The sequence below is a fragment of the Mesocricetus auratus genome, unplaced genomic scaffold (assembly GCF_017639785.1).
Source record: "Mesocricetus auratus isolate SY011 unplaced genomic scaffold, BCM_Maur_2.0 Super-Scaffold_100023, whole genome shotgun sequence".
NCBI lineage: Eukaryota > Metazoa > Chordata > Mammalia > Rodentia > Cricetidae > Mesocricetus > Mesocricetus auratus.
Window position 1 is genome coordinate 29,475,829 of NW_024429204.1, and position 25,323 is coordinate 29,501,151.

The 25,323-nt window shown below is 46.2% G+C and overlaps 1 protein-coding gene across 3 annotated transcripts in view; it reads right to left on the reverse strand.

The window, feature by feature from the left end:
• Zfat (zinc finger and AT-hook domain containing) overlaps positions 1-25,323 on the reverse strand; it is a 179,000-nt gene that overhangs the window by 113,623 nt on the left and 40,054 nt on the right. For all 3 annotated transcript variants that reach the window (XM_040730394.1, XM_040730393.1, XM_040730395.1), the window contains exon 3: positions 13,198-13,449. In XM_040730394.1, the coding sequence (XP_040586328.1) occupies positions 13,198-13,449 (252 nt within the window). The remainder of the gene's footprint in view (positions 1-13,197; positions 13,450-25,323) is intronic.

Below are 25,323 nucleotides of genomic sequence, written 5' to 3' on the forward strand. Positions count from 1 at the left end.
CCAACTCAAACTGGAAGTAAACCCTTCTGAACTTTGCATGTTTCTGTATGTTTTGCAAGGCCTGCTAACATTGCTGCAGCAGTATATGCATCTGAGGGCGTGACTAATTACCACGTCATAGGAGATAAGCTGTCTGCCTATGCTTTCTCCCTGCGAGGAGACACCCAAGAGCTTCTACTACGGAAAAACGAACTGATATTTGTATGGCACTAAGTATAATAGCTGGGCCATCGTAGGGACTCTGTAAATGGTTATTAACTTTAAAATTACAGCCTACTGGTAAACAAGCTGCAATTTACTATAACCATATCCTCAACATGTCCGCCAGCCACTGGTGTGTACAGAGCGTGGAGGGAATGGGAGGGCAGACCTGAGCTCTCACCAGAGACTGTGGAGACAATGATGGGGCCCAGTCCACAGGGAGAAAGGAGGTGCGGTCTCGAGACTCAGCAGACAGTCTCCCGTGGATGGTAACAAGAATGTGGCAGGTGAGGAAGGCTTGAGATTGAGACCTGGGGATGGTGGGGGCGGGTACAGGACAGATGAAGAGAGACTGAGATTGAGACCTGGGGATGGTGGGGGACGGGTACAGGACAGATGAAGAGAGAAGCTCCATGGGAACGTAGATGAGAGGTTCTCACTACACACTGCAGAGCCCTAGCTGCCTGTACAACAGTCAGGCTGAACAGAGCCAAGCAGGATACCCACAGGGTGCCACCCAACAGAAACAGATGGACTGCGGACACGAGAAGAAGCCCCGTGCGTTCTTTAGGAATGGTTACCAAGGAAGCATTCCCTGTTCTCTTCCACACTGGGGTCATGACTAGGCTACAGGAAGTTTAAGATCAGGCAAGGCCATATGACCCCTCCTGGTCGATAAAATTGTGTGGGCAGAAATGACACCTATCCCTTCTGGGCCAAGTTGAAACACCCCCAGGGCTCCCTCTTGAATTGGATAAGTCAAATTCAAGATGGCGGCTGCTCCTTCTGGCTGGATCCACAAACCAGAAAGTAGCTGGTGACATCAGGTCTCCACATCAAGAGATGTGGCCTGATCCCCGCCTGTGGGCAGACTCGGGCACAGTTCTGTGATGGGCAGAGGAGGAAGGGACTGGAGCAGCCTGGGCGGGAACAGTGGGCGGGGCGGGGCGGGGCGGGCAGGAGAGATGAAGAAGCTGCACTACAGGGAACATGAACTGTGCCAGGCCATAGTTTGCTCTCACACTGAAACAGTCCACCCTCTAGGGAATTCCTTAAGTCAGAAAATAAACAACTCAAAATAGCTTCAGGAAGTTCCTGAAACTGATCAGATCCAACAGGCCCCACCCCTTCCAAGAGTAAGCAGTAAAGACTGCTGAGAGTCACTGCTGGACAGCAAAGACGGCTCTCAGACTAGCGCATTTGCCAATGGTTCTCTACCTTCCTAATGCTGCCACCCTCTAATATGGTTCCTCATGGTGTGGTGACCCCCAACCATAAAATGACGGCTTTTGCTACTTTGTAACTGCAATTTTGCTACTGATATGAATCTCAGTGTTCATATCTGTGTTTTCTGTTGGTCTTTGGGGACCCCTGTGAAAGTGTCATTTGCCCCTCAAGGGGGTCACAACCCACCAGCTGAGAACCACTGCCATATCCTGAAAAAGATGCCAGCCTAGAGGGTGTTAGACCAACGGAGCTACCTAGAGAGGGCACTCTTCAACCTACTGAGTCGCCTGCAGGCTGTGAAGTGAGTTCCAGAGTTTCTACTTCTATGAGACTTTGGTGATGCAGCTGTCTTTGAGTCATTTTTGCTACTGTAACTCCAATAAAACTCATTGGGTCACCAAGTAGGACTTGGTTGGTATCTGTTACTCTGGTCTGTCGTGGGTTCCCTGTCAAGGGTGAGTAGGGGTGTGGTGTGTGTGTGTGTTGTGTGTCCCTAGGAAAATGTCCATCACACAATACACATCCTCACTACAAGTGTACCCAAGGCTGAGCTCAGCAGGATGCCTACCGTGTCTGTTCTCTGAGTAGTTAAAGAGAACACAGAAGCAGGAACAGGCAGCAAAGAGAAACAGCCAGCATCAGCACCTATCTTCCCAAGGAGAGAAGTGTGACACACACTCAGAGGGCTGCTGTGCACACACACTTTCCACTTGGAGACCCTCAAATGCAGCCTAGAACCATCTTCATCGAGTCACTAGTAACTGTCCCAGCCCAGCAGAAGTCACAGAGTTGAAGTACAGTCCAAATATCCAAGGTGTCTTTGGGATGACCTGGAAACTACCATGTGGTTTTTTTTGGGGGGGGGGATTGTTTTGTTTTGTTTTCGAGACAAGGTTTCTCTGTGGCTTTGGAGACTGTCCTGAAACTAGCTCTTGTAGACCAGGCTGGTCTCAAACTCACAGAGATCCGCCTGTCTCTGCCTCCTGAATGCTGAGATTAAAGGCATGCGCCACCACCACCCAGTCTACCATGTGTTCTTACATGGTATGTCTTTGACATGAGCAATGGAGAATTTTACAACTCTCTTTGCAGGGAATGACCCCAGAATAACAAACTCTGAAGCCGTTCTCACAAACTTGACATGCTGATTCCTGTAGGCTGAAAAATATTTTTCAAAAACACCACCTGTTTCTGCATAACAACAGGGAAACACCGTTTCTCTTCCCAGTTCCTCTTTCTGTTGAAACGCAGAATAAAATAAATAAATGTTGAATACATATTCAAAGTGTTATTTTAACTTGCCAGGGCTCAGAGGAAGGGGCGGGGAACCACTTACTGTGTTTTCTTCTAATTGTTTTAACAAAATATAGAGTCAAGGTCAATTTCTGAAATGTCACTGAAGTGCTCTTTTCAGTGTATGTACTGGGAGAATTATGTGACTGTTTTCCCGTTGCAATGAAGCTTGGCAGACTCGGGAGCAGCGCTGTGCTGTGTAGGGTGAGGAGCTCAGCCCCAGGCAGCTAGGCCTAAGGGCGCTTCTACATATCTGAGAGGTGTCCATGGAGATGAGATGAGGGGAGAAAACAACCAGGCCTCTACCTTCCCATTAGGTGCCTGTGAAATTAAAGTCCTTCTAGGTCACCTGTGTCAAGGAAGGATGAGGCTATTTTCCACACGGCTTATTACTGTGTACACTGATAATCCTGTTAGGAGGACCGTGCCTGCCCGCCTGGCTGCAGCCACAGCCTAATTACGACAGGCTGGACTGCAAACAGCAGGAGGCACGCAGAGGGACCTTCACTTCTTACCAGGGTAATGAAACCCTCCCTGCCTGAGGCACGGGGAGGATGTGCTCTGCGTCCCAAGATGCTAAAGGAAGGCACGGCCGTGAAGAACAGATCTTGCTCCCTGTCTCTCCCCAAAAGAGTGGGGGTCTCTGGATAAACACCGTGGCTGGACTTAAATTCCTCGGTGTCTAAATTAGAAATGGAATTTAAACACAGGGCTGCTTGGGGTTTTTTGTTTTGTTTTTTAACCAGTCTTACAGGATCACATACTGTGTTGTTCAATTTACACAGCATTCTCAAAATGACAGACTCACAGATTTGGAGACCAGATCACTGGACGCCTGTTGGGAGTGGGGGTGTGAGGAAGGGGACGGCAACAGGTGAGCTTTGAGGGAACAGGGCAATTGTGCCACCTGCTGGCAGATGGCTGACAAAGCTATAAGGGTGACAGGTGACCTGAACCACACCTGAATCTTTTTTTTTTTTTTTTTTTTGGTTTTTTTTTTTTTTTTTGGTTTTTTACAAGACAGGGTTTCTCTGTATTGTTTTGGGGGCTGTCGGTCCAGCCTGGCCTCGAACTCACAGAGATCCGCCTGCCTCTGCCTCCCGAGTGCTGGGATTAAAGGCGTGCGCCACCACCGCCCGGCACTTGAATCTTAACACTAGCTTTATGTGACAGTGTGAAGATATCATGGGGCCATTATGCACGTCTTTGCAACTCCACAGAACAATGTTCACTTCTGAGGGTTTTTTAGACCTGGAACTGTAAGATTCTTTTCTATTCTGTAGATCTTGTATTTTAATATACTTCATTAGATAACATTTATTGAGAATTTCTTGACATTAAAGTATTGATCATATGTGCATGTGTATGTATTACCTTACTTCACAAGTTATACAGAAATATAATTTCCAAATACGTAAGTAAATTGAATAAGCACATGAACAACAAATACACAGCCATATATTTCCGTCATGAGGGCAGGATGAGAGATTTCTGACTTACAATAAAAAAGGGAAAGCAACTTAAAAACACAAAGAAACGCAAGCGACTTTAAAGGATAAATGACGAGCTGTGGGGAATATTTCAGGCACACAGGACAGTCCAGAGGCATGATGAGCTAATGATAAAAATGAGGAAAACTCCAACCATATACAAACACGGACAGCCACTAGTCTAACTATATACAAACACAGACAGCCACTAGTCTAACCATATACAAACACAGACAGCCACTAGTCTAACCGTATACAAACACAGACAGCCACTAGTCTAACCGTATACAAACACAGACAGCCACTATTCTAACCGTATACACAGACAGCTGTTGGGGAAGTCTTATGCTAATAAAGCACTGTCTGGCCAATAGGAATCTAGATAGGTGGGGCTAGGAATCCAGGAGGATTCTGGGTAGGAGAAACACAGGAGAGTCAACATGTAACGCCATTGGGGGTAGGAAGCCTGGAACTATTCTCCGGTAAGAGACATACTTAGATTAACAATTATGGGGTAATTAATTAAGTCAGAGCTAGCCAGTTAGAAACAAGCAAGGCCAACAGCTTCATAATGAATATAGCCTCCTGTGTGTTTATTTGGGACTGATGCGGCTCTAGAACCAGGCTGGCGCGACAGAGCCCAGGCGACTGGTGGGGGATAAACCAAAGTGGCTAGCAAAGGAAAAAGCTTCCCTTAACATAATGGTGATCAGGAGTGGGATTGAATTTCCACGTAGAACAACAAAAGCTTTAAAGGAATTTTAGAAACAGAAGAACGGAGAGAAGCACAGATTTTTGGTAGCAGCATTTTTCTCAGGTGTGCTCTGTTTTGCTAACGACAAGCCGAGATTCACGTGGCTCGCTTACGGAGTCTTCCTGACTCGGCATAAAAAAAAAAAAAACCAGCAAGATTGTTTTAAGAGACTCTGCTAACGATTGAAAGGTGTGTACGTACAGCTGGAAGTGGCAGCTTTTGCTGGAGGTCAGCATGGACTGAGGAGGTAAGCTGCAGTCACGCTTACGCCCGCCATCTTGAAACGGCAGTTTAAAACAGCCGCGGTTTTACAGATAAGACACGTGGCCAGAAAAACATAAAGATTTACAGTAAAGTCAGACTTGGATGAACAAAACTTTTAAAGGTTTACAGTGTGTTTAAAAATATATGTGAGATTGAGAGAGAAAATGAAACGGCAAAGTGGTAAATAAATACAAAAGCCGGGTGTGGTGGCACACGCCGGTAGGATTGCTCCAGAGGCAGAGGCAGGCAGGTTTCCACAGAGAAACCCTGTCTCAGAGAAAAATAAATAAAAGTGAAAGAAATAAAGTAATATTAGATAAATAAATAAGCCACGTAAAGATGGAAAATACACAGAGAGTCTGGATACTGTACGCTATTGTGTTTTTCAGTTTTTTGATTGCTAAGGAAGGAACAAATGCTAAAGTACACTTGATTATAAATGCTGCTGAATTAATCCAACTTCTATCTTTTGAAAATGCCTTGACCTCAAAATTTAAGGATATGTTACTCGGAAAAGGAGTTTTAATTTATGTTTCCACAGAACATAAAAAGCTGAGGATTTCTTCCAGACTTCTGTGGTTTGACCAACCAAGACCCCCGGAAGCAGTGGACCAGGTGTTCCAACAATTGAAACAGCTAAGATGATGCAGCTTTACAGACCCCGAAAATACGGACTTATACAGGTTTCTGAGTTTTGTCATGATCCCCATGGTATGAACAGCGCCCCTTCCAGCAGGAAGCAGTTTGGAATGAGCGACGTCCCAATTCCCATCTTGTTTATAAATCTTTGTTTTCATTTAAATGGGATTGTTTATAATTGGCTAATGATCACAGCCAATTTTTTTAATGGTAAAAAGGGGAATTATGGTATGGGTATTGCTTTTCATTTATTGATACAAATTCAAGGTCAATTTTGTGATGCTTATATTTCTCCTCTTGATTAAGTATTGTGCTTATACTGATCTTTTACAACGTAATGCATAATTGAATACAGACTATAGATAGTTACTTATAATAGAATTTCTAGTTACATAAGTTAGGTTTCTAGATATACAGAAATATATTTGAGATGGACAGTCTTCAAACCTCTCAAAGACCTTCAGAACATGGCATTTAAAATGGTTTAGGGTTTGTCTTGACAATGAGAAATGTCTGATCCTGGCAGCACCAATTACGTCTGAGAGGAAGATGGGCATCGAAGAAACTCGTTATAAAGTTTGCTTTCAACATGGCAAGATTAGCCATTTGGGCAAGAAACTGCTCTTGCCTAGATTGTTTGACTGTTGTTGTATCATCTGGACATGCAGGACCCACAGGAAAGTGACTACTGAACTCAGTCTTACAGGGTTCCTGCTTGATGAAGAGTCTACGAGACTTTCTGCAGGACAAAGAAAAATGACTGACAGACTGCCAACGCAGATAGACAGTTTGAAATTTCCTGCTTTGCTGAGAAGTGTTCCAGACACATTGTGGCCTATGGGCTGAAGATGGATGCCCCAACGTTACAGAGGAAATTCGGGTGACTGTCCAGGCAGTAAGATGTCTCTGTCAATCCTAGTGTTTATATATTATCCTTCTGTGGTCTTTGATGGAGTTGAAGACAGATACTTATAATTATAGTTTTCCTTAGTTATGATAAAAGATAAGTTACATATAGAACTTTGAACTCACAAGGATGGTATGGATGATATTTTCTTTAAATCTTGCTAAAATATTGTAACTATGTTCTTATTTGATAACTGTTCTGTTATATACAATTTGACTGTGTTAAAGTTAAGACCTTTCTTTTTGTTTAAACAGAAAAGAGGAGATGTTGGGGAAGTCTTATGCTAATAAAGCACTGTCTGGCCAATAGGAATCTAGATAGGTGGGGCTAGGAATCCAGGAGGATTCTGGGTAGGAGAAACACAGGAGAGTCAACATGTAACGCCATTGGGGGTAGGAAGCCTGGAACTATTCTCCGGTAAGAGACATACTTAGATTAACAATTATGGGGTAATTAATTAAGTCAGAGCTAGCCAGTTAGAAACAAGCAAGGCCAACAGCTTCATAATGAATATAGCCTCCTGTGTGTTTATTTGGGACTGATGCGGCTCTAGAACCAGGCTGGCGCGACAGAGCCCAGGCGACTGGTGGGGGATAAACCAAAGTGGCTAGCAAAAGAAAAAGCTTAACAGACAGCCACTAGTCTAACCGTATACAAACACAGGCAGCCACTAGTCTAACCACATACAAGCACAGACAGCCACTATTCTAACCGTATACACAGACAGCCACTAGTCTAACCGTATACAACACAGACAGCCACTAGTCTAACCATATACAGCACAGACAGCCACTAGTCTAACCATATACAAACACAGACAGCCACTAGTCTAACCGTATACAAACACAGACAGCCACTAGTCTAACCATATACAGCACAGACAGCCACTAGTCTAACCATATACAAACACAGACAGCCACTAGTCTAATCACATACAAACACAGACAGCCACTAGTCTAACCGTATACAAACACAGGCAGCCACTAGTCTAACCGTATACAAACACAGACAGCCACTAGTCTAACCGTATACACAGACAGCCACTAGTCTAACCGTATACAAACACAGACAGCCACTAGTCTAATCACATACAAACACAGACAGCCACTATTCTAACCGTATACAAACACAGGCAGCCACTAGTCTAACCATATACAAACACAGACAGCCACTAGTCTAATCACATACAAACACAGGCAGCCACTAGTCTAACCGTATACAAACACAGACAGCCACTATTCTAACCGTATACAACACAGACAGCCACTAGTCTAACCGTATACAAACACAGACAGCCACTAGTCTAACCGTATACAAACACAGACAGCCACTAGTCTAACCGTATACAAACACAGGCAGCCACTAGTCTAACCGTATACAAACACAGACAGCCACTAGTCTAACCGTATACAACACAGACAGCCACTAGTCTAACCGTATACAAACACAGACAGCCACTAGTCTAACCATATACAGCACAGACAGCCACTAGTCTAACTATATACAGCACAGACAGCCACTAGTCTAACCACGCGCAGAAATGCATTAGTGATGAAAGAGCTACTATCAGTTCTGATGCACGATCTGCACGGGAGATCAAAAGGACGATGATATACACGATGGACATCAAAGAGGACAAAGGAGGACGCAGCATTCCCAGGTCAGTGGACAGTACCTGAACGTGCTGAAATGTAAATGTACCCTTTTCCCGGAATTAAGGGATGAGACATTTACCTCGGTCACAAACGTCGTGCAAACACTAACGATGAAACTGTACATTGAAGACTACTTTAAAACAATCCTAGTGCCCCGTAACCGTGGGCCCCACACCTATGAAGAAGTGCGTGGTGTTTAAAAATGGCCAACAGTTGGGATCTGCTCATTGCTCGGGTTGGGACACCTAGTGAAATGGTCACAAGAACCACATACGGGCTGTGTCCATCGTTTTCAAGCTGGGAGTAGTGAGGCATTCCTTTAACTCCAGCACTGCAGGGGCTGAGGCAGACTGATCTCTTTGCCCTCAAGGGCAGCCTGGTCTACAGATTGAGTTCCAGGCCAGGCGGGGTTACCATCATAGTGATCAATTCTTCTCTCCTAAAGCACAATGACCACGCCTTCCTCTTGAGGTTGGGAAACAAATGAGGCATTCACTTTGAGACTAGCCCCTGCAACCTAACAGGTACTAGAAAGCAGCTTGTATAATAATTTTTTTAAAATACAGCCTTAAAAAGTATACCTGGGAACATACTGTTTTATAAGCTTACTACACACGCACACATTTTAATAGAGCAAAGCCACACAAGGTGATAATGCTTCCCTGGGGCTCCCCATGGGGCACCTAAGCAAATACCCCAGTGGCAGGCAAGGGGCACCGCCCTTCAAGTTGTTGGTCGGGGGTCTGATAGACCCCACTACAAACAATAAAGGGTGGTGCCATTGCCCTCGGTTGCCCCTCAGAACTGGAAGGTGAGTCCCTATTGCTGAAGATACCATATACCTCAGACACAGGACTTGGAGGAACGGAGCCCGATCTGACCTGGAAGCGTCCTTCCTGAGGACTGAGTCTCATATTATCAGAACGACTACACAAGTTGCCAGGGAAGAAAAAAATCAACAGTTCTGCCCAGGTGCTAAAGCTGTGAACCACAGCAATGCCTGCCCTAACAGGGTTCCGATAGTGCAACAGTGGCACTTGTATCTTGGTAACAACCAACAGCTTTCTGTCTAAGGCCATCCAATAAGAGGGAATGCTTGATACCGTACACCTAGCCAATAACTATGACCACTTCCCTAAATCAATACGGCTTCTCTATTCACAACAGCAATGTTTACACCACAGGTAGGGGGGTCTCTCACTCCTCACCAAAGCAGCTTCATTCTGCAGCAGTTGGAGGCCACTTGAGGTCGCTTACCCCCGGTAGATACACCTATAGTACAAGTGTAGATGATGGGAGGAAACACTATAAGAGTTAAAGGACCAGGATGCTGGCTGCAAGACAGCATCCTCTAGACAAGCTAAGGATGCTGCACCCATGAAATCTCACACACATGGTTGCCTAAAACAGACATGCATAAGGACCATACTAGTTGATGTGCCAAGGGGATAGAGGAAATGTCCCAAGGCCTCACTCCTAGATGAAGAACTAAAGGCAGTCAAGGGCCACTGAGAGAGGGGGGAGCAACTTTCTCTAGGAACCTTATCCCAATATGCTATCCAATCTCAAGGGGCCAGTCCTAAACCCATGATTATGTATGTGAATAATACTACATGAACCTGATGGGCGTCTCTCTGTCTCTCTCTGTCTCTCTGTCTCTCTGTTTCTGTCTCTCTCTGTCTCTCTGTCGCTGTCTCTCTCTCTCTCTCACACACACACACACATACGTGTGTGTGTGTGTGTGTGTGTGCAACAATAATAATACAAGATGAGGCATGATCCCAGGAATGGAGTGCATTAAATGTTGGAGAAGAGAAAAGGGAGCACAGAAGTGATGTAAACACAGTATACTCAGTTACAAAATTCTCAAAAAAAAATTAAAGACATGGTTCAGTGGTTAAATGTACACACTGCCCTTCCAGGACAGGACTTGAGTTCCCAGAACCCATGTAGGGCAGATCACAACTTACTTGTAACTCCAGCTCCAGAAGCCCCCAATGCCTCCTTCTGCTTCCCATGGGCACGCACGTACATTTGGCAAGCATTCACATGAACACATGAATAAAAATTTTTTAAACTGTAGATGTGTATGTGCTGGCTTGGAGAAGGCAAAGAGATCCCAGAAGAGTCCTGCAAAGATGTATGGGGGCCAAGAACGGAGTGAGGTCTTTCCTCACGGGCAGCATAACGGGGGCTTCACCTATACACTAAGACTCGGAGTTATATTTGCCTTCTTAGAACTTGCTGTATTATGAAAGGAAATGACAGGTCGGGGAAAATGGCTGTCAGTAAAGTATTTACCTTGCAAGCACATGGGTCTAAGTTCACCCCAGACTCCACATTAGGAGTTTAAAGAAAACACAGGCATGGCAGCACAGTCTTACCATCTCAGTACTAGAAGGCTGAGGGCTCACTGACCAGGCAGCTTGGCCTACACGGTGGTGAGTTCAAAGCCACTCAGAGAGCCTGTCTCATAGACAGGAACCCAGGAACAATAAATAAGGAGACTCTTGGCCTCCATACGCCATCCCCACACACATAACAAACTCACACAAGAAAAGACAACAGAACTTACAGCATCCAATGATGCTGTAGTGTTTGGGAACCACAAGTTGGAGGGGCTCTCTATGGACAAACTTAGTAACACATATTTTCTGACGAGGCAGAACTGCTGTCAGGAATTTAACCACATGCACAGACACATACCTAAGGAGATTTCACTAGATTACACACAAGAAAACTAATAACACAGACTGTCACTGTCTGCGACAACATTGGAACATGGAGACCCTGCAAGATGACGCCTCAGTGCCACATACCAGGGTCCTCTGGAGCGGTAAAGGATGAGGAACTAACATGAAGACATAGATCCCTTGCCGGCTAGATGAGACCTTATCACTTTGCACCAAAATTAGACCTAGGTCTGGGAGGCAGGAAGGAAAATGTGGTACCACCAAAGAGATGAAGTCCCTAATACCAAGGCATCTTTAGAAAGGTCAGGGGCATCTCAGCCATGGCAGCAGAAGGCTGTGGGGACAGCAGCAGCACCTAACGCAGCAGAAGGCTGTGGGGACAGCAGCAGCACCTGTCGGCAGAGAAGCAGCCTGGAGAGGGATCAGGGAGAGATCATAAAGGCTGCCTGAGTGGTCAGAGCTGAGAAGAGGAAACAGGAATCAAGCAGGATGCCGGAAGAGAGGAGGGGTAGGTGTGTGTCTGTCTGTACCTGCACGTGGTGTGCAGAAGAGACAGTCAGACAGAAAAGCAGAGACACAGAGAGACCAGCAACGCCCAGAGCCCACATTGATGGATCACAGGGCCAGGGCTGGCTCAGTTTCAGGTCCGGGGATGGTGTGACTAAGCAAACGCTGACTTTTGGTTTCCAAGCTGAGATACAGACCCCCGCTGAAATCTCACACCTCTGATGTTGTGGGACAGCTGCCAGGGCACCGCCATGTCGGGACTCTGTCAGCACACAAAGTGGCAAGGGTCCCATGACCCCCTTTAGGGCTCTTTAGGAGACTGAAAGGATGCCTTCACCAACTGACACAGACGCTGGCAATGAGCCTCGGCCAGCCACCTGGATGCTTGTCAAGTCTAAATTGATGAGTTACTTAATAATCCATCCAATCTGTGCTGGGATTTTGCATACCAAGCATCCTGCTTTATCACCGCGAGACGTTTCCAGTAAATACATTAAGAACAGCCATTCAGAGGAAGGCCTGACGTCAAAGGCCAGGTCCTCTTGTCACCTAACAGACAGCAGGCAGCGTCCAAGTGTGCCGTCCTCAGAACAGCTAGGATGGCAAAAGCGCTGTAGCCACACGTACAGAACAGGACGACAGGGCAATTAGCGAATCCTGGGTCTTCGGATAGAGCAAATACTGTGCCAAGCACTGCAGAAGCCTCTCTCATTTAATACTCACAGCCCTCACACGCAATAGCAGTCTCTATTCCCGGGTCACCGATGAAGAAACTGAAGCTGCAGCAGGTTAGCAATGCTGAAGAGATCAAACGCTGGCCACAGGCTGGGCTCCCTCCCACATAGCATGCACAGCACAACACAGCACAGCACACCAGGACTCCCTGACACGGGTGCGTCTTGAAGAGAGAAAAGACCGCAGGCACCAGGCCACCCCAGGCCCACAGCAAGGCCTCGGCACCCTTGGTGCACCACTGCAGCTCCTAGAAGGTCATCTGTGAATGTGGCATGACATAGCCACGTCATGCCATGTGCGTGGTCACCCCACCCCCGCCCGGGGTGCTTCTGTATAGCAGTCTAGCCAAGAACAAAGCCAGAGGAAGCACATGATGTTCTGTCTTCAAGCACGCCTACCACAGTCCAGTCTTCAGTCGCAGGTCCCTTCAGTCACCCTTCAGTCAGCCTGCCACCCTTGACTCCACCCATCCTCTTAAATGTCCCCTAACTCACACTCAAGCATTGAGCTCACATGAGCTCTTGATGACTGGCCTTCAACATTTTCCTTCCAGAAGCTCCCTGTTCTCCCAACGCATGAACTCACCAAGGTGGAGATGGAGTTTTCCCACTGCTATCATCCCCACAGCTCCTCTCCAAGCACCTCTGACCAGCATGCTGTGGGTCTCACCTACTGCACGGCATTTTTACCTCAAGGACTACTCTCGGGAACAGTAAGCGACCGTGGTGAGCCAGGTGGAGAGGCCTGCACAAGCAAACACTACTTCCGAGCCACAAGCCTGAAGGCGGGCACTGGCTGTTACTAACCAGGACCTGGCGTGCACGACACTGACCTGCGTCTCCTTCCTCCTCACCCAGATTCAGCACAATGATGCAGATGTGCTTCCGCAGCTGGCGCGGGTTGGAGAACTTCCGGCAGCACTTGCTACACTCCAAGCTGCCAGGGGCCAGGCCACTCCCTTCCTCTGGAGCCAGGGGTCCATCCTCGCTGGGGTTCACGAGGCTCTCTACCATCTCCTCTTCGGTGCTGGGCTTCTTTGTGGAACCCTTAGGCCTGCCTCTCTTTCTCTTCATAACCAAAAAATCTGTAAAAGAAACAGCAGTCACAGGAGGGAACAGGGCAGGACAGTTACTCAGCCTCTACTGTCTAAGTACGGTCACGTTCTGTGTTTTATTAAAAATGGAAAGTCTGAAGCGGCTCCCCAAATTACCAGCTGCAAATATCTCTGATGCTAATGCTACTGCATCTACTAATGGTAATCGATTCTGCAATATCCTGCTTCAAAATTGCCAACTGGTCAGAACCTCCGCACACACTCCTTCACTAAAGCTGCAAGGGGGCACAGGTTCAAGTTGTGGTGATGGCTGGCGGCACACAAATCCTGCCCCTTATTAAGCCTCACGTCCACATAAACCCAGTTCTAGAAAGTGCCTCAGGACTCCTTTGCAAACGGTTTTCGGGGACTGCTGAGAGTAACACATTCCTGACAGGTTGGGCAACGATTCTGACTATGTCAAAGACTCAAGCTGGCCTGGTAAAAAGGAAGGGGAGGGGGGAGCATTATAATGTAAAGTCACAAATTAGAGGGTGAAAGATAACAACATTTTTCAAGGAGCCTATTAACGTAGGGATTTTTAAATAGCATGATCAGAACTGCTTCCGAATGAGTTCCAAATCACGTTACAGCAGCATTCTGGTCCCTGAGTGCTCATCATGAATACACCCCCAGAATGAAGGTGGATCCAGCAGGAGCGGGAGCAGTGGGTGGACCTGCACATACAGTCATGTGACGGGGACTAATGTAGTTTTATGGATGTGACATGTCTGGAAGGAACGCTGAGACAGTCTGAGCAGGGGCATGGCCCCAGCTTGGTGACACCCCAATATGGGAGCTGGCATTCGACAACCCCTCAGGGTTGAGGGGAGCGGTCCTAGGGCTTGGTACCACCTTAGGTGAAGGCTTGGCTGTGGAAACACCAGCCACTTTGTTCACCGCCAGCACTGTGGGACCCTTTAATTAAGAAGGCCACCCAAGTCCACCAGACAGGGAGGTGGGAGCACCATTTATAAGGCAGGCAGCTCGACTGTGGTTATCCAGTCAACAGAACCCCTCAAGCCAGGGCTCCCAAGCATGGGGACTCTGGGTGCTGGAAAGGACAGGCAGTTTCCTGGGAATGGAGCTACAAAGCCAAGCGCAGGTCAGCCCTGCTTAAGGACCTAGTCCTCTGCCTTCTGCGGCCTAGGCACCCAGCACAATTCCAGACTTCATTCCATCCCACTACGGCACTGGAGTGGGTAAAAATGGAGTGAGCAGTGCTCATTGATAGGAAAACACACTATGGACCTAAGGACCAGACAAAGCAGTCAACAGACTGAAGCCCTTTGGTCCCTTTGCCAGAACTGGGTACCACCGAGGACAGGCTGTGTTCCAGGAGGACCAGTTGCTGGGCATTGGAGTCTCAAGAAAGGAACCCAGTAATGCACTAATAACAAAGCCCTTATGTCAAAAGTCTAGAAACTTCCTATGACTCTTCTTTATAGCAACACATGTAACATGAGGGAACAATTACTCCAAGGAGCAGCATTAGCAGACTCTATAGACACCCACCTCACACCCATCAGCTAAGTTGAACCCAGTGGCCCAGCTCTAACCCCAGGATGAGCGATGTCTGCTGTGCAGACAGAATCTGCTCTCTGAATACTGAGTGTACAGCTGTGTAGCCAAGAAGAATTTAACCTACAGAGAGGTCTGGCCCTTGCCCTGGGTGACCTCCAGGCCCTTATGTCCTTCCTGATAGGTGTGTCTGTGCGTGAAGGCTTTGGCCTAGGTGACATGTGATGGGAATGTTGCAACATGACATAGCACCTCCTGACCTCCAGAGGAACCAGAGGGAAAGGGACCGGAAGCCGCAGAAGGGTGGAGATCACACAGAAGCAGTGTGTCTTCCAGACCCCAGCAACAGCTGTGTTCCGTGATAGCTTGAGAGACTTCTGGGGGAGTCTTGATCTCACCGCGCATGAAGAATGGGAGGAGGTATTGGCACCCAGCACTGTGTGAGAAACCCAAAGCTCCACGAGAGCCATCCTAGAACTAGCTACAGCCCTCCATGCAGGACCTGAGGAAAACCTGAACCTGACGAAAACCCCAATTCCCCAAAATTGCAGCTAGCCACTCAAAGAGGGTGGTCCTAACAGTTAGGGAGTCTGCATGGGACCGACCAAGCCCTCTGCATGTGTGTGACAGTTGTGCAGCTTAGACTGTCTGTAAGGCTCCTAGCAGTGAGATCAGGACGTGTCCCTGGCACTGAGCTGGCTTTGGGGAACCTGTTCCCTAGCCTCGATGCAGGAGGAGGTGCTTGGTGCTACCTCAACTTGATGGGCCAAGCTTTGTTCCAGCCTATGGGAGGCCTGCACCCTTTCTCTCTCTTTTTTTTTTTTTTTTTTTTGTTTTTGTTTTTACGAGACAGGGTTTCTCTGTATTGTTTTGGAGGCTATCGGTCCAGCCCAGCCTCGAACTCACAGAGATCCGCCTGCCTCTGCCCCCGAAGTGCTGGGATTAAAGGCGTGCGCCACCACCGCCCGGCGCACCCTTCCTCAAGATGGAGAAGGAGTGGATGGGGAGGGGGGCAAATGGGAGTCTGGGGTGGAGGAAGGAAATGGGAGGAGAGGGAGGAGGGGAAACGGTGGTCAGTATGTAAAATGAAAGAAAACATGTTAATAATAAAATAAAATAAAAACAAAAAGGGTGGTCCTGAGGCCTTTCCCCCACCCCAAAACTGTGGCTGTTGTGTTGTGGAGAATTGTGCCCCCACACAGAGGACTGGGAAAGTCGGCTGTAAAGGGTGCCCCATGCTTTGTCCAGAGACATGCTGGGCTGGAGTGTGCCGGTGACGCATGGTGGGAGCCCAGTCATCAGCGGGACAAAGGATCTGTGAGAGCCTCTGCCAGTAAACTGGGGCTGTCTGCGGGCAGAGTCCTCCTGACTACGCCTTCCATCCCTTAGCGAGTAACCCAGTGCCCTGACCCCACAAAGCCAGACAAACTACACTAAATAAGCAATGTGGAATCTGGTGGTTAAGGAAGAAATAAAACTAGCCCTGAAAGCTTCCAACACAACAGCCGCAAAACTAATCTCCCATCCTCTACATCCATAATTCAGATCCTCGAAACCAATTAGTTAGGGAAAAATGAAATATTCATAGATGAGCTTGGAATAATTTAAGTTCTGAAAACAAGTTGCTGCTGTCAACCACCCATGTTTCATGAAGAGCCGAGAATTCTGGGGCTGGGAGGAAACCCACCAGAACCTCAAGTCAAAGCATCAGGATAGAAAGGGCTGCTCGGCTTCCTCCTCTGCCCCTCCCTGAATCCCTTACCTCAGCCTGTCACTGAGCTCTGGCCCTTTGTCCTCAAGTCTGTCTAGTGAGCACTCTTTCCAGTCTCAAGCGACTGTGTTCCCTCACGTCTGTACAAGCCTCCTGTCCCAGGCCTTTCCGCCAGAGTCCTTGCCCCTCACCATTTCCTGGCTCTGGAGTGCTCCCTTGTTGGGGCTCTGTAGTGCTCCTTGTTGGGTAAATCTGCCGCAATCCTCAGGCAAGGCATGGGGGCTCTGTGCACCAGGCATGATGTATCGCTGTCTTCTCAGAAGTGCAGCATCTCTGGTTGCTCACAGCACCCAGACCCTCCTACACTGGGCTGTTAGCTTCCCTCACAGTGGGAGGGCTGGCAGGGGAGATCGACCCTCTCTTAAGATTCTGCCACTCCATCCTACGCCAGCCTCCCAGACACACGTGTCTCAGGAGCTGCTGGAGGACATGAAGGCAGAGGGCAGCGGGGGGTAAGGAGGCAGTGACCCGTGCTGTGTGGGACTTACTGGGGAAGCACTGGTTTAAGCCACGTGGGCTCCGACAAGGAACCCTTCCTCTGTGCTCCTAGAAGTGAGCCCAGTAAACTACTGGTTCACCAAGACAGGCTGCGATCAAAGCTTTTCTCTGCTCCGTCATTATTGCTCTATTTTGGGTAAACAGACGTTGTTCATGTTTCCCTAGGAAAAGTGACACACCAGGCTTTCTCTAGGTCCTTTAGTACATGGCACACGTGCCTGCATGCACGCACGCGCGCACACACACGCACGCACACACAGAGAGAGGAGAACAAGCCCCCACTTCTCCTGATTTCCCTTACACACTGTCCAGTGCAGTTGCTCAGAGTCTACTGCATATGCACATATGTCCTGCCTTCCTTCCCTCACCCATGTCCACTTCCTTCCCTGTAAGCCAAACACAAACGTACATCCTAGAATGTGGCCTAGTCCAAATCATAGCACCACCTCCTTGGTGCGGCCAACAGCTCCTGAGGCAGGACCAGCCATGTCCTCACTTGACTTCACAGTCACACACACACACGGACACGGACACACGGACACACACAGACACACGGACACACACAGACACATGCACTCACGCACACACACACGGACACACACAGACACACGCACACACACACACGGACACACACAGACACACGCACACACGGACACACACGGACACACACAGACACACACACACACACACACACGGAATGCACACTCAATCACCACTTCGTACATCCTTTTCCTCTCCTCCTAATATAAACCCTGAGGCTTGAGCTGCCTTTTAATTCCTGGGTCTCACTGGATCTTAAACAGAACTGGAGAGGAGTCAGCAGGTAAGAAAAACACCATCACTGTGTGATGATAGCCAATGAGGCTTCTGGAGAATGAGCTGTGTCTTGTGTTCTGATTTTTCAACAAAAGAAAGGGGTGGAGGGCTGTGGTCGTTTACAGTAGAGCCATGGTGTATCTGAGCCCTTGTCGTCAACTTTCTTTGTCATAAAAAGCACCCTTGTGGAAACAGCGGAGACCTGAGGACTGCGCACAGTGGTTCGGGGTCCCAGCCTGACGGGATTCAGTCCGCCCAGAGACTGCCAGCTTCCAAGTCCCAGTCTCCACCCACGGGACAGACGACGTGAGGGTCCAGCCTCACCAGAGTTTGCTAAGATCCCAATACTGGGAAGGCCTCCATCCATGCAAGAGGAAAGCCACCAGGGTATTGGTCCTGCTCCCATCCACTGGAAAGGGGACACCCACCAAGGAAGGAAGAGACTCCTTCTGCACCCACAGGAAAAAATAATGGGAAAGAGACAATACAAAAACACACCCACCACAGAAAAACCAATATGATACCACCAGAAACTAGAGAATCTACACCCGCAAGACCTGAACAGTCCATTGCGGAAGAAGCAGAGGAGAAAGACCTTAAAAACAACTTCATGAAAATGATAGAGGCCCTCAAAGAAGATATGAGAAAAATCCCTTAAAGACATGGAAGAAAAAACAAACCAAAAAAATACAAGAAATGGAGGAAAAAACAATCCAAAAAATGCAAGAAATGGAAGAAAAGACAAACCAAAAACTTCAACAAATGAATGAAAGAGAGGAAAACACAGAGCAAAAATTAGAAGAAACAATTAAAAAAGTACAAGAATTGAAAGCTGAAATAGAGACAATAAAGAAACACAGTCTGAAAGAATGCTGGAAATAGAAAAGCTGGGCAAACGGTCAGGTACTACAGATACAAGCATAACCAACAGAATACAAGAGATGGAAGACAGAATCTCAGGTGTTGAAGATACACTAGGGGAAATAGATTCATCGACCAAAGAAAATCTTAAGTCCAACAAATCTCTAACACACAATATCCAGGAAATATGGGACACCGTGAAAAGACCAAACCTAAGAATGGTAGGTATAGAAGAAATCCACCTCAATGGGGCAGAAAACCATAAAAGAAAATTTGTACAACTTAAAGAAAGGCATGCCAATGAAAGTACAAAAAGCCTACAGAACACCAAATAGAGGAAACCACAAAAGGAAACCCCCTCGCCACATAATATTAAAAACCCCGAACACACAGAACAAAGAAAGAATATTAAGAGCAGGAAAGGAAAAAGGTCAAGTAACATACAAAGGCAAACCTATCAGAATCACACCTGACTTCTTCATGGAAACTCTGAAAGTCAGAAGGTCCTGGATAGATATTCTACAAACACTAAGAGGCCATGGATGCCAGCCCAGACTGCTATACCCAGCAGAGCTCTCAATCACTATAGATGGAGAAAACAAGATATTCCATGACAAAATCAAATTTAAACAATACATATCCATTAACCCAGCCCTACAGAAAGTTCTGGAAGGAAAACCCCAAACCAAGGGAGTTAACTACAACCAGAAAAAACATAGGCAATAGATAATCCCCCCTTACCAACAGCCAAAAGAAAAAGGGTGGAAACCCACATATAATTTCACCACCATCAACTATTCCAAAACAAACAAGAATGAGCAGTCACGGGTCATTAATATCCCTCAATATTAATGGTCTTAACTTGCCCATAAAGAGACACAGGCTAACAGAATGGATTCAAAGACAGAATACATCCTTCTGCTGGATACAAGAAACACACCTCAGTCTCTAAGACAGACATTACCTCAGAATTAAGGGTTGGGAAAAGATTTTCCAATCAAATGTACCCAAGAAACAAGCGGGGGTAGCAATCCTAATATCTAACAAATTAAATTTCAAAATAAAATCAATCAAAAGAGATGAAGGAGGGCACTTCATACTCATCACAGGAGAAATCCACCAAGATGAAGTTTCAATTTTGAGCATTTATACCCCAAATACAAAAGCACCCACATTCATAAAAGAAACATTACTAAAACTCAAATCACATATAAAGCCCCACACACTTATAGTGGGAGACTTCAACACCCCACTCTCACCTCTATGCAGGACTACCAGACAGAAACTTAACAAAGAAGCAAAGGAACTAATAGAAGTTATAACCCAATTGGGATTAAGAGACATCTATAGAACATTCCATCCAAACACAAAAGAATATACCTTCTTCTCAGCGCCACATGGAACCTTCTCAAAAATCGACCATATATTTAGCAACATATCAAACCTCAACAGGTACAAAAAAATTGGAATAACTCCATGCACCTTATCAGACCACCATGCGTTAAAATTAGAATTCAACAACAACACAAATTGCAGAAAACCTACAAAATCGTGGAAGTTTAATGATGCACAATTGCACCATTCCTGGGTCAATGAAGAAATAAAAAAAGAAATTAAAGACTTCCTAGAATTCAATGAGAATAAAGACACAACATACCCAAACTTATGGGACACTTTGAAAGCAGTGCTATGGGGGAAGTTCATAGCACTAAGTGCCCACATGAAGAAACTGGAGGATAGTTATACTAGAGAATTAACAGCACTACTGAAAGCTCTAGAACACAAAGAAACAAATTCACCCAGGAGGAGTAGACACCAGGAAATAATCAAATTGAGGGCTGAAAACAATAAAGCTGAGACTAGGAAACAATATAAAAAAAATCAATGTAACAAAGAGTTGGTTCTTTGAGAAAATCAACAAGATAGACAAACCTTTATCCAAACTTACGAAACGACAGAGTGTGAACATGCAAATTAACAAAATCAGAAAGAAAAAGGGGGACATAACAACAGACACTGAGGAAATCCAGAGAATCATCAGGTCATACTTTGAAAGCCTGTACTCCACACAATTTGAAAATCTAAAGGAAATGGACAATTTTCTGGATAGATATCACTTGCAAAAATTAAATCTAGAACAGATATGCAATGTAAATAGACCTATAACACCTAAGGAAATAGAAGCAGTCATCAAAAGTCTCCCAACAACAACAACAACAAAAAAAAAGCCCAGGGCCAGATGGCCTCAGTGCAGAATTCTACCAGAAATTCAAAGAACAGCTTATACCAATTCTTCTCAAAGTATTCCAGGCAACAGAAGCAGAAGGGTCCTTGCCAAACTCTTTCTACGAGGCTTCAATAACCTTGATACCCAAGCCACACAAAGACACAACTAAGAAAGAGAACTTCAGACCAATATCCCTCATGAACATTGATGCAAAAATACTCAATAAAATACTGGCAAACCAGATCCAAAAACACATCAGAAAACTCATCCACCATGATCAAGTGGATTCATCCCAGGCATGCAGGGTTGGTTCAACATACGAAAATCCATCAATGTAATCCACTATGTAAACAAGCTGAAAAACAAAAATCACATGATCATCTCACTGGATGCTGAAAAAGCCTTTGACAAAATCCACTACCCCTTCATGATAAAGGTCTTGGAGAGATCTGAGATAACAGGAACTTACCTCAACATAATAAAAGCTATATACAGCAAACCAATAGCCAACATCAAACTAAATGGACAGAAACTCAATGCAATTCCCCCAAGATCAGGAACAAGGCAAGGCTGTCCCCTCTCCCCATACCTCTTCAATGTTGTACTGGAAGTTCTAGCTAGAGCAATAATACAACAAAAGGAGATCAAGGGGATACAAATTGGAAAAGAAAAGGTCAAAGTTTCACCATTTGCAGATGTTATGATAGTTTACATAAGTGACCCAAAAGACTCTACCACGGAACTCCTGCAGGTGATAAATACTTTCAGCAAAGTGGCAGGCTACAAGATCAACTCAAGAAAATCAGTAACCCTACTATATACAGATGATAAAAGGGCTGAAAAAGAAATCAGAGAAACATCACCCTTTACAATTGCCACAAACAACATAAAATACCTTGGGGTAATGCTAACCAAACAAGTGAAAGACCTGTATCACAAGAACTTTGAATCTTTAAAGAAAGAAATTAAAGAAGCCCTCAGAAAATGCAAAGATCTCCCATGCTCTTGGATAGGTAGGATCAATGTAGTAAAAATGGCAATCCTGCCAAAAGCAATCTACAGATTCAATGCAATCCCCATTAAAATCCCAGCACAATTCTTCACAGACCTTGAAAGAACAATAATCAATTCTGCATGGAAAAACAAAAGACCCAGGATAGCCAAAACAACCCTGTTCAACAAGGCAACGTCCAGAGGCATCACTATCCCTGACCTCAAGCTCTATTATAGAGCTATAGTCCTGAAAACAGCTTGGTATTGGCACAAAAATGGACAGGTAGACCAATGGAATCGAATTGAAAACCTGTATATTAACCCACACACGTATGAACATCTGATCTTTGACAAAGAAGCTAAAAATATACAATGGAATAAAGAAAGCATCTTCAACAAATGGTGCTGGCATAACTGGAGGCTGGCATGTAGAAGAATGAGGATCGATCCATGTTTATCGCCATGCACAAAACTTAAGTCCAAATGGATCAAAGACCTCAACATAAACCCAGCCACACTGAACCTCTTAGAAGAGAAAGTGGGTGGTACCCTTGAACAAATTGGTACAGGAGACAGCTTCCTGAACATAACACCACTAGCACAGACAGTGAGATCAACAATTAATAAATGGGACCTCCTGAAACTGAGAAGCTTCTGTAAGGCAAAGGACACAGTCAGCAAGACAAAAAGACAGCCCACAGAATGGGAAAAAATATTCACTAACCCCACATCTGAGAGAGAGTTGATCTCCAAAATTTACAAAGAACTCAAGAAGCAAGTCTCCAAAACACCAAAGGATCCAATTAAAAAGTGGGCTGCAGAACTAAATAGAGAATTTTCAATAGAGGAGTCTAAAATGGCTGAGAGGCACTTGAGAAAGTGCTCAACATCCTTAGCCATCCAGGAAATGCAAATCAAAACAACTCTGAGATACCATCTCACTCCTGTCAGAATGGCTAAAATCAAAAACACCAATGACAATTTATGCTGGAGAGGATGTGGTGAAAGGGGAACACTCCTCCATTGCTGGTGGGAGTGCCAACTGGTTCAGCCACTTTGGAAATCAGTATGGAGATTCCTCAGAAAAATGGGAATAAACCTACCACAAGACCCAGCAACTCCACTCTTAGGCATATATCCAAAAGATGCCCATTTATACAACAAGGATGTCTGTTCCACTATGTTCATAGCAGCATTATTTGTAATAGCCAGAACTTGGAAGCAACCTAGATGTCCCTCAACTGAAGAGTGGATAGAGAAAATGTGGTACATTTACACAATGGAGTACTACTCAGTGGAAAAAAACAATGGAATCTTGAAATTTGCAGACAAATGGATGGCACTAGAAGAAACCATACTGAGTGAGGTAACCCAGTCACAAAAAAAGAAACATGGTATGTACTCACTCATATATGGATTTTAGACCTGAATCAGGGGAGTGCCAGCATACAATCCCATTGCCAGAGAGCCTAAGGAAACAGAACCTTCATCCACAGACTGATGAAAGCAGAGGCAGATACCCACAGACAAACACTGAACTGAACTCCTGGAATCCAGTGTCAGAAAGAGAGAACTGATGGGCAAAGGAGTTAAGAGTGGGCTGGTTTAACCCACAGAAACAGTTGACCTGAACAAGGGGGAGCTCTTGGACTCCAGATTGTTGGCTGTGTGGAAAGCATGGGACTGACCCAGACCCCCTGAATGTGGGTGTCAGTAAGGAGGCCTAGGTAACCTATGGGGCCTTGGGTAGTATTTATCCCTGATGTACAAATAGACTTTGAGTGCCCATGCCACAATATGGGAGGCTCTCTCAGCCGGGACTCTTGGGGGGAGGGCCTAGGCCCTGCCCTGGATGAAATGACAGATACTGGAGATCCACCATGGAGGGCCTTGCCTTCCTTGGGGATTGGAGTGGAGATTGGGTAGGGGACTGGGGGACCTGGCAGGGAGGGCGGAGAAGGAGGGGAGGGAGAGGGAGCTGGGATTGACATGATTGTTTCTAACCTAAATTAAAAAAAAAATGGAAAAAAAATAAAACCACCCTTGTAACTTTGAAAAAAAAAACCCACAGAAGGCCTTACCCTTCCTGGGGAGGGGAGAGGAGATGGGATGGTGGGTTGGGAAGATGGGGGGTGGGGAGGATGGGGGGCGGGGAGGGAGAGGGAGCTGGGAGTAACATATGTAAAAAGTTAAATAACTTAAGAATTAATTTAAAAAGCACACACCCTTACAGCTCCAAGGCCGAAGCCCCTGTCAAAGGCCGACAAAACAAGAAGTCTACTAACGTAAGCCCTTTCTTTTGCATCCCTCAAGTTTGTGAGGCTCTACTCAGGTGTGCCCTCATTTCGTTGTTATAAAAGCTCTGTGAGGTGTGTATACCAAACGTAATTCACTCTGTAGGAAACAAGCGGAAGAGCCACAGGTTCCCAGGGCTTGGCACTCTTTCCAGAGCCATCTGCCCAGCTTGCAGAGCAGTAAGGTGGGTGTTCTCATCCTCTCCCACAGACGCTACTGCTCCTCGGGGCTGGCTGACGATGGGCAGCCGTGAACATCTGGGTGGACGCAGTGTACAGGGCAATGCCTTTGAGTTGGATGGCCCTGGATTCAGCCCTCCCTACACTCAAGTTTCTAGGCCCAGAACAGTGTGCACTTTACAGAGCCCCTGTTACGAACGTGGCCGCTGTAACACAGCGGGTCGAGCACTCAAGAATGACCGACGGGGTGGCAACTGTTTGTCACCCCACCCCCAGCCTGAACATTTCTGACGTGCAATATCCTAGTTAAGAAATTACTGCCTTCCCAACCAGGCCATCATTAGATAATGTGACTCCTAGATGTGCGTGCATTCATTCCTGTTCACTCTGATTCTGTTGTTTTAAAATAGCTCATACACCAAGAAACCAATGCAGAATTAAGGTCACACTGATCTTATTATGGCCACACCTCGGATAACCAGCTTCCCAGCGCTCTTATGCGGCAGCTTGGTCTGAGTCACAACAGCTCCAGAGCTGGGCAAGTCTGGAAAGATTAACACTGTAGGACCCTGACAGTCAATCTTCCTGACATTTATTTCCAAAGGAAGCGAGAGGGGAGACAATGAATTATTTATCAGAACCCAGGGAGCCTCAGCCTTTTAGGTTTCTGAACATCGCCACGCCCCTCTGCGAGGAAAGACTGC